At 37.9% G+C, this 10,424-nt stretch overlaps 2 protein-coding genes across 2 annotated transcripts; one reads left to right on the top strand and one right to left on the bottom strand.

The window, feature by feature from the left end:
* Positions 1–1,153, bottom strand: LOC149232714 (uncharacterized). Its single transcript, XM_089381984.1, has 2 exons — positions 671–1,153; positions 1–564 (listed from the first exon to the last, which is right to left on the bottom strand). Exons 1-2 carry the CDS (start codon positions 1,151–1,153, stop codon positions 1–3), a joined length of 1,047 nt encoding a protein of 348 aa, XP_089238110.1.
* Positions 1,154–4,388: 3,235 nt separating this feature from the next.
* LOC149232715 (uncharacterized) lies at positions 4,389–9,945 on the top strand. Its single transcript, XM_089381985.1, has 3 exons — positions 4,389–5,682; positions 5,873–5,991; positions 6,214–9,945. The coding sequence occupies exons 1-3, from the start codon at positions 4,389–4,391 to the stop codon at positions 9,943–9,945; spliced, it is 5,145 nt and encodes a 1,714-aa protein (XP_089238111.1).
* Positions 9,946–10,424: the final 479 nt, after the last annotated feature.

Genomic DNA, 10,424 nt, shown 5'->3' on the forward strand with positions numbered 1-10,424 from the left:
CTAATCTGCCTCTGTTAACGCGTCCCCCCGCTGCAGGATGGGGAGAAAATACCACCATATGGAAGTACAGAGAACGGCCAAGAGCTTGTTTGAGAACACTACCAAGCATGTCATAATTATAATCAAAATCCATAAATTTATAAGCATACTGTATCCTACACTCTCTCTCGTGGCGTCCAGTGCAATGGTTCCCTTTCTTTCTACCGATATATTAATCTTCTTCGGCTGGAAATTTCCTGTAGTTCTATTCATGCCTCCGCGCAGAAGCTGTGAGAGGGTAGTGGATTTGATCCCCTGACGTTTGGTGGCATGAGAACTCACTTTCCTGTGAAAATTAAGAAATTTCGACAGTTTACTGCTCTTAGAATCCACTGCAACGGAGGTGCCCCTGGACTTAGATAAGTGCTCGATTGGTCCCGGAATCGAGTCTGCTACTTCCTTTTTCTGCAAGATCTGATCTTGCCCTTTGGTCTGCTCGATTACTGGCGTTTTGGTATCTTTTGTATGAGTTCTGTGGATAGGGTCTCGTGAAACCTTCGGTCCATTTCGGTGAAAAGCAACTTCCTGGCAACCAAAAATAGCAGCGGGACAATGTCAGCCACACATTACTCCCAGTTAAATAAATCCGATACTAGTAACCGCTGATATGTGCTAAAAATACAAGGTTTACCTTTGGGAACCTAAAGGCCTTGAGGACTCGAATCCACGACCGGTGATCGGGCCTTTTCACGGCAGCCTCGTCTTGTTTTTCAGTACAAACTTCGAGTTTACGTGACTTCACTGAAATGTTGGGATCCTGTGACTTGACCTTAATCTCTGCTGCGTCGAATCTCAATTGCGTCTTCTCCTTAGTGGGCTGCCTCTCATTGGATATTGCTTTCCCAACTGGTGACAGAATTATCGGAACGAATTCTCCGTCTCGAGAAATCGACACAATACTTACCAAAGCATTTGATTTCCTACTGATAAGGCAAGTAGGAGATATCTCGACACCGTAATTTGAGAAAGCCACTGGCTTGGAAGAGTGCTTTTCGCTTTTCTGTTTTATGCGCCTTTTGAACCTCCGCAACAAAGATTCCGACTTACATCCCACATCGCTCGCCTCGGCTTCCATGGCAGAGCCGAAGCAACTAGAACTACACTTGGCACCCATGATACAGAATAATTCGAAGCTTTTTGGGTATTGGCTTCCTCCCTAGTTCACTCGATTTGTCCGTGGATCTGTGTTCAAGGAATGTCGATGCAGAATTTGCAAAGATGAGAATTGTGACTATTTTTTGGTGTGGACACTGCAAAGATGAGGGAAGTGAAATTAAGCTTTATAGTGGTAGCAGAGCCCACTAACTTGGCGTCGTTGATCACGCGAGGCAATATAGAAAAGTAAACCACCGCGTGGATTTGAGATAATACGCGCAAATAAATCAAATTTATGTTGTGAAACCTGTCTAACTCCTTATCGTGCCATTGCAATCACGTTATGTTTATAAAACATGCACCTACCCTCCCAAAATTCAAGACATAGTAGAGCGCTCACTATCTTGATCCAGAAATGAGTTTTTGTTAACACATGGATGTCTTAACACCTAACCTCCATTATGCGCGGTCAATGACTGATTCTGAGATTTTGTTTATTTTTTTATTTATGTGTTAATGCTTAACTTGAATCATTCGTCGTCAAATGATTGATTATGAAGTTTTTAGGTAATTTACTTTAAAAAAGTCAAAATATCTATATATATATATATATATATATATATATATATATATATAATATTCCTACAAATTTTATAGAATTGATATTAAATTCGACTGATTATGAAGTTTTTAGGTAATTTACTTTAAAAAAGTCAAAATATCTATATATATATATATATATATATATATATATATATATATATATTATATTCCTACAAATTTTATAGAATTGATATTAAATTCTAATAAACTGTCTAACTCAAATTTATTCTTTAATAAATTAATTTTGTTTTAATATAAAATTCAACATTTCATAAATAACTTTTTTTCCATATAAATATTTTTTTACATTTATTAAAAAATAAAAATAAAACATTTAAATATAATAATAAATTGTAAAAACATCTTTAACTTTTAAAATGTAATCGTTAAAAATAATATACCAACTTAGTTCCAACAACCGAAACAAAAAATTCAAAAATAAAGAGCGAAGGGAAGGATTCAAATATATCAAAGATTACCATTGTGGTCGGAAGTCAAGAGAAGGGAAGGTACCTTGAAATTGTAAGATCCCCATTTTAAGACCAAATTCTGCGCATCATATGGACAGAATGTATCTGCGTCATGTGGATCTTTAATAAGTGAAGTTACCATATACATGCAAATGTGGTGTATAATAAGTTAGGTTACCATATACATTTCTCAAGGATATATTAAACCAGTGTTGTACGGAAGCTTAATTTCTGTAAATTGTTTTTGGGAAAATTGTATACGATCACTGCTAAATTAATAATAGTTAATATGAGAAATTAAATTTTGTAGTTTATAAATTTATCTAATTTACTATAATTTAATTTGATATAATTTTAAATATTTAATTTTATTTTTAAAATAAATTTTATATGATAAAAAATTTAGATATAATTTATTATTTATATATATATATATATATATATATATATATATATATATATATATATAATCAGTATATTTTATATAAAGAATAGGAGTTGGTAGATGTCGAGGAATTGCTCTGACGGTTAAAAGTGGCTGGAATCCGGGAAAACAAATTCAAAAAATCTTGTAGAGGCACTGTTCAAATCGTGTTTTTGATGGTGCAAATGGATTCAGCACTATCAAAAACATCTAGGGTACTTAAAATTATGAATTTAGACAGCTTTTACTTGGATTTACAAAAGTCTCTGCCAGATTTTTGTAAAATATGACCAGAATTTCCATAACTTTCAAGACAAAGAAACATAATTGTTACGGCTAAAGAATAGATATGTTTTGTTTTTTCCAAAAATATATCTATTTATCATAAATAAAAATTAAACTTTAATTGCTTATAACAATATTTTTTTTCCTAATTTTTAAACTACATTTAATTAACAAAATTATATTTTCAACCAACATTATACTTAATGATTAATATTGAACTTTGGTTTGACTTTGCATCTTAGAGTTGGACACACAATCCATAACTATGTAAAAGCAAGATTAATAAAATAAATGTTTCATATATTTGAAGATTAATGAAATAAATGTTTGAGTCTTTTAAAAATTAAGTGAATTATAACTCAATTATCATGATGAAATTTCATGAATTAGAATTCAATTATCATGACTAAATAGTTTAAAATTCTAAATTAATTAGAACCATAGTTACCAAATTCGAAAAATTTGGCAATGTAAAATTCAATACGAGAAAAATTCGACAATATACATCTTATAAAGACTAATAATTTTTTATTTTTTTCAAAAAAAAAAAAAAAAATGAAATGAATCTTTCCTCACTTGATACGTTGAATAATGTGGTACTTATTTCCAATATTAATCTTTTATGAATATTTAAAATTACCCAATAATGAAAGAAAAATGCATCAAACAAAATTTATTAGTATTGCAAATTTGGAAAACGTATAAGTCAAATATAATAATATAAGTAACAAAAATTCAAACCTGATATTTAATATAAAAAATTAGATATTGAATATTAAAATTAAGTTTCAAGTTATCAACACAGATCCAGAAACTTATATCTCAATCTCTTTCTTCTTCAAATCCAAATTTATTCAATAATAAATGTGTATAAATTAATCTTTATAGTAATCACAAAAAATGAACCCTTTAAATTGAATTTGAATTCCATACCAATAATTGCAATGAACCACTATTATCCAATTTACTAATAACTATCATCTAAATAAGAATGAGAAAAACCATTTTAAAATTTTTTAAATATATAACTTACCCTTCTCTTTTAACTTTTTAATACTAAAAATTTCTATCACATTATTTAATATAAAAATTATTATTTTTCAACCTAGAAAGGGCCGTGCCCTCTTCTCAGCGTCTTTGCTAATAACCACAACGACAACAGGTTGGAAGATAATAAGAACCTGCAAACTTTGACCATTGTTAACATAAATTTAATCCATAAACTAAAAACTCCGTACCGTATTAAAACGCGAACCTCTTCTCAGCGTCTTTGCTAATAACCACAACGACAACATGTTGGAAGATAATAAGAACCTGCAAACTTTCACCATTGTTAACATAAATTTAATCCATAAACTAAAAACTCTGTACCGTATTAAAAAGCGAACCGAATCGGTGCTTTTTTCGATAACCGAGCGATCCCGCGAGCCGCGCTGCATCCCTTCTGAGCGTCCCTGCAAGCGCCCTCCCTCATGGAGCCCGGAGGCGGCCCTGCGGCCCCTCCCCCCTTCCCTCCAGAGATCGAAGCCTTCAAGGCTCTGGTAAATGCATCAGGAAAACGTCAGGCCTCAGGCCCGCAGCAGAAATTTGTCAAAAAACTGGACAGTATTCCCAAGGTGGCCCTTCCAGAGGCGGAAATCTGCAGATCTGCACTGAATCTAGCAAAAAAAGGTCTGATCGGCCAGTTCACGGGTTTGTGGCCATCCCCTAGAGCTGTTGAAGAATGGGTCAAAAGGAACTGGCTACCTCTGGTAAATGAAGGAATCAAGATCTATTTTGTAGGCAAAGGATTCTTTGTTTTCCTGTTTGAAAGTTCAGAGGACAGAGGCCTGATTTTCAGAAATGGGCCATACTTCATGGGGCCCCAAGGACTATACCTGAACAAATGGTCTACAGATTTTGACCCAGCACAAGATGTGCCCAAGGCGGTTCCTGTTTGGGTGCGCCTCCCGCATCTTCCCCTGCATTGCTGGAATCAAAGCTCACTCCAGTCCATCGGAAATGCTCTTGGAAAATACATTGACCAAGCCCCAAGGAAGGACCAGTATTCCTGTGCCCGGATCTGCGTGGAGGTCGATTTGGAAACAGGATTACCCGAAGCGATTCAGCTATCGGTGGCAAACTGGACACACATACAAGAGCTTGATTATGAACAGTTGCCCTTCAAGTGTCGTTTCTGTCACGAGTATGGGCATTTTGCTAGATACTGCAAAAAAAGAAGCGACGAGACAACAGAGAAGGAAAAAGAAGAACAATGGAAACAGGCAAAGAAGACAACATTCAACAGGCAGAGCAACAAAAACAAGGCTAAAGGGACAGAGAACACAGTAGAAAAGGGAAGCACAAGCAACCAAAACGCTGGAAGCAGTGAAGCAAAAGGCAAAGAGGGGGATAAAAACCCCTTTGAAATCCTCACGCCTCCTTCGGATCCTCCAGAAGCAGGGGAAGAAGAACCACCACAGCAGGAGAATATCGAAACTCTAGAACCAGGTAACACCCCAATCTCCTTCCCAAGCAACATTTCATCTCCATCATACGCAGATATAATCAAAAAAAAGAAGAAAACAATGGAGAATATGGGATCATCGGATGATGAAACACTAGAAAGATCAACAAAAAGGGCAGGACGAAGATCAAACAAGGAAACTAGAGAAGAGGAGTCAGAAAGACAAAAAACCCTCGGCAGTCAAGCTACCATCGAAATGACACTAGGGAGGAATATCAGGCCTAGGGCCTCCAAAGGAGGAGGGCCAACCCCTTCAAGTGGTAAATGATGCAGTTGATCTCTTGGAACTGTAGGGGTCTGGGTAATCCCAACAAGGCAGAGGCTATCAAAGACTTATTGAAGATGGAGACCGCGGACATCCTTATGCTCCAAGAGACCAAAGTAGAAGGGGAAACCCTTCTAAACACCAGTGCTAAGAAATGGAAATTTGATTCAGGAAATTTGATTCAGGAAAGGCTGTTAGTGCAAGGGGCACAGCTGGAGGATTAGGCACTTTATGGACAAAAGACTTCTCACTAGAACGATTCCTAGAGACTCAACATTGGATTTTTACAGAGCTGCGTCACACCGTAAGTAATCTTACCCTCGCTTTGTTTAACCTGTATGTTCCTGTGCATTATGAAGAAAAGAGAGAGTGCTGGAGGTCACTTATAGAATATATAGCGCAAATCAGTCCCACAAATTTAGTCATAGGTGGAGATCTGAATATAACTCTAGATCCCAAAGAAAAAAAAGGAGGGATACTGTCTAGAGATCCTTTCATCAATACAGTGGGCAATTTGATTCTGCAGTGGGATCTGGTAGACTTCAAACCAGTGAAAGGCAAATATACCTGGTCAAACAATCGAACCGGTGAAAATCATATCTCAGCCAGATTGGATAGGTTTCTTATAAGCAGCTCTTTAATGATGGACAACAGAATAGTTTTTACCAAGATTCTTCCAAAGCTAACATCGGATCATAAACCTATCCTCTTATGTCTAAAAGAGGAAGAGGATTTAGGCCCCCTTCCATTTCGTTTCAACCCTCTTTGGGCAGGCAAAGATGGGTTTTTAGAAATAGTTCAAGCAGCATGGAGGATAGAAGTTCTCGGTTCCCCTAGTTATGTGTGGGAGCAAAAAATGAAAAATACCAAAAAAGAACTTAAAGATTGGATAAAGAAATCCATGCAATCTCCCAATAGGCAGAGGAAGGAGGCAGTAATTCATTTGGAAGGAATACAACTGGAAATGGAGGAGAAAGAACCCTCTTCCACAGATTTAGCCAATGAAAAAACTGCTCAAAGGATGGTATACTGTTCTTTCAGAAATGAAGAGGAATATTGGCGTTTAAAATCTCGAAGTCTGTGGCTCAAATCCGGGGACAGAAATACCTCTTATTTTCATAGACAGTGCAGGGCCCGACTCTCACGCAATCACATAACAGAAATTACCAGCTCTAGTGGACAGATATATAAAGGTTTCACTCAAATCAAAGAAGCAGCTGTAAATCATTTCCAAAACCTTCTTAGAGCAGAAAGAAATGGGAATGAGGAGGATGAAGCAGAGTTCCTCACAACCATCCCAAATCTAGTCAGTGAGGAAGATAATGTCTCTCTGATGAGCCCAGTAACGGAAGAAGAAATAACCAGTATTGTATGGTCCATGGAACCAGATAAAGCCCCAGGCCCCGACGGTTTCACAATACACTTTTACAGAATTTGTTGGGAGATTATCAAAATTGATCTCTTCAGAATGATAAGAGGAGTCATGAGGAAAGCAAAAATGGGAGGTGGAATAAAATCCACATTTCTAGCTTTAATCCCTAAGGAAACAAATCCAAAATCCTTCGACAGATACAGGCCGATTTCTCTGTGTAATTCATCATACAAGATCGTGGCCAAACTGCTGGCAAACAGAATCAAGCCACTTCTTCAAAAACTCATCTCTCCAGCTCAAGGAGGATTTGTTAAAGGCAGACAAATCTTAGATAATGTCATTCAAATCCAAGAGGCTCTTCATTCCAGCCACACACGGAAAGAACAAGGTATGATTATCAAACTAGATATGAGTAATGCTTTTGATCGTGTTAATCGTTCTTTCTTGCTCAGGGTTCTTGCAGCCTTTGGGTTCAGACAGGAATTCATAAACCTTATCAAAGCCTGCATCGAAAATATCTGGATCGCTCCAATGGTCAATGGGAGACCAACAGAGTTTTTTTCAGCCACCAGGGGACTGAGGCAAGGCTGCCCATTGTCTCCCTTCCTCTATATTTTGATGGCGGACTCACTAAGCAGAAAGTTGACACATGAGCAACAAAGGGGCACCATTCCTGGGATTAGAATCGTGCAAGGCGTCGCCCCAGTGAATCATGCGCTCTTTGCCGATGATTCACTCCTGCTCGGGGGCGCATCCATGAGAATCGCTAATTCCTTCAAGACAATCCTCCAAAAGTATTGTAGTGTTACGGGAGCTCTAATTAGTGAGCGGAAAAGCGCAGTTTACGGATGGAATACCGATCAACAAACAATTGAAAGGATAGCCAGTGGACTCGGGTTCAAAGGTTATGCAGAGTGGGATAAAATAAAGTATCTCGGTCTTCCGCTGACGATGGGGTCCAATCGTAATAATATGTGGGAGGAGGTGATCTCCAAGTTCAATAAGAAGATAGCAGCATGGGGCGGAGTCTGGCTAACCACAGGAGGCAAGCTCACTCTCATCCGCTCTGTACTTTCAGCTCTGCCTACTTTCCAAGCCTCCTTGCTGTTGGCTCCAAGGCAAATCGCAGATCAGATCTCCAGTTTAATGCGGAACTTTTTGTGGAATGGTGGAAAGGGGAACAGTAGCCGTTTCCATTTAGTTAATTGGGAAATGGTGAAGCGACCAATTGCTGAGGGAGGACTTCAAATTAGAGACCCCCAACAAGCAAATCTAGCCCTGGGTTGTAAACTTCTGTGGCAGCTAATAACTGAGCCCAGACACCCAATCAGCCAGCTCTTAAATCTCAAATATCTCAGAAATCGGTCGATTATCTCCTTCAATCCAGCGTCTTCTCCTAAAGGAACACAGGCTTGGAGGCTTTGTTGTAAAGGGATAGATTTTTTCAGAACACATTTGTACAAAATTCCAGGGAATGGCAAAAAAACATTGCTGTGGAGAGACCGAATCATGGGCCATCCACCACTCTCGGACATGAATGAAATCGCAGATATAAGAGTTTGGTTGAGATCAAAAGGAGTCAGGAAAATCGAGGACATTGCAGAGTGGGATAATGAAGGCAATTGGCAGTGCTGGACTTTGCCCAACACACCAGCGCACTTAAAAAATCAGTTAAATTATTTCATAGAAGAAATCACAGACTTTACTCCAGTGCATAAGGACGAGGAAGATTCATGGGGTTGGGGACCAACAGGGGTATACACAGCCAAACAAGGGTACATACAGATGCAAAGCAAAAAGGACTCTTTGCATCCGGAAGCAGTGTGGAAGCAGATCTGGGAAAGCTTCAGCATTCCGAAGATCAATTTCTTCTTCTGGACTTTGTTTCATAACAAAATCCTAACTGGAGACAATCTATGTAGAAGGAATATAGCTGGTCCACATCGCTGCGTGTTTTGTAAAAAAGCCTTGGAGACCTCAGCGCATATTTTTATTGAATGTGAGTACGCACAGAAGGCCTGGACTAGCTTCTTGGCTGGACTGAATGTAAGACCCCCAGAGCAATGTTCGATATCAGACATGTTTTTATCTTGGAAAGATAGGTATCCCTACAGCATCGCAGCCAAATCCCTTTGGTACAAGGTGTGGATAGCAGCTCCAAAATATGTGTGCTGGAAGTTGTGGCTCTCCCGGAACGAAACTGTTTTTAATCAAAAAGAAACGCCAGCTGGAAATGTCGCAGAAAAGGCCAAGAAACTTCTTATAGAAACTCTAAGACAATCCAATGTCAGAGAAAATTCCCTAAGAGATGAAGAGAGAGCATGGTTGGGTGACTTCACTTCTACAGCGAGTCTTTCATCAATCATTCGACCAAAGCATAAGGAAAACTGGCAGATTCGAGACAATTTGGAAAGCTTTCAGAAGTGGTGGAAATCTCAAGGAAAATGCACAATCTTTTTTGACGGAGCCTCGAAAGGTAATCCAGGCAGGTCAGGAGCAGGGGGGGTCATTTATCTCCCGAATGGAAGAAAAGAGGAATTCAGCTGGGGACTCGGAATCAAAACCAACAACCAGGCTGAAGCTCTTAGTCTTCTAAAAGCTGGCCAGCTGGCCAGAAAAGAAAACCCAAGGGAAATCTTAGTGTTTGGAGACTCAGAATTGCTGATAAAAGCTCTTCTAAAAATGAAAGGGCTTAAGGATCCAGTTCTGAACAAACAGATTATAAGAGTGAACAGACTCTTGAAGGACTTCTCTTCAGTTCAAATTTTTCATATCCTCAGAGAATTAAACTCAGAAGCAGACAGTCTGGCAAATATTGGATGCAATCTAGAAAAGAACATGATAAGTATAAATGCAGGAGAACCGAGCATGGCAGCCATCCCTTAAAAGGGCAAGTCGATCTAGTAAAAGCAGAAATCATTCTGTTAGAAACAGAAAATGTAAAACTTGATATGGCTTAGGCCACTCTTAATTAAAATATCCGTTTCGGTTAAAAAAAAAAAAAAAAGCGAACCGAATCGTACTGACGAATTTGCGAATTTTTTGGGCTGATACGGCCGAACTTGGTAACTATGATTAGAACCCAATTATTATGATTAAATAATTTAAAATTCTAAGTTAATTAAAACTCAATTGTCATGATTAAATAATTTAAAATTTATATATGTAGTAGTTTTATAGATTAGAACTCAATTATCATGACCAAATGGTTTAAAATTTAAATATATAGAAATTTCAAAGTCCATATTTTTGGTTTCTTATGGTTGTAAACTGTGTTATAACAGCCATCTTGGCCATGTGGGTTAGTTTCTCATTGTTGTATATATTGTGTTTTAGGATTATGGTCATTTAAAAGTGTGCGTTAG

The sequence above is a fragment of the Pinus tabuliformis genome, chromosome J (genome assembly GCF_031772625.1).
Source record: "Pinus tabuliformis cultivar Carrire ecotype Pingquan chromosome J, CPIR1, whole genome shotgun sequence".
NCBI classification, from domain to species: domain Eukaryota; kingdom Viridiplantae; phylum Streptophyta; class Pinopsida; order Pinales; family Pinaceae; genus Pinus; species Pinus tabuliformis.

Excerpts from the sequence above, each read along its gene's own strand:
- LOC149232714 (XM_089381984.1), bottom strand. The coding sequence starts at position 1,153 with ATGGGTGCCAAGTGTAGTTCTAGTTGCTTCGGCTCTGCCATGGAAGCC. Across the intron at positions 565-670 it reads AGGCCTTTAGGTTCCCAAAG|GAAGTTGCTTTTCACCGAAA; the intron begins GTAAACCTTGTA and ends TTTGGTTGCCAG.
- LOC149232715 (XM_089381985.1), top strand. The coding sequence starts at position 4,389 with ATGGAGCCCGGAGGCGGCCCTGCGGCCCCTCCCCCCTTCCCTCCAGAG. Across the intron at positions 5,683-5,872 it reads AGGGCCAACCCCTTCAAGTG|GAAAGGCTGTTAGTGCAAGG; the intron begins GTAAATGATGCA and ends AATTTGATTCAG. Across the intron at positions 5,992-6,213 it reads TTACAGAGCTGCGTCACACC|TGGGATCTGGTAGACTTCAA; the intron begins GTAAGTAATCTT and ends TTGATTCTGCAG.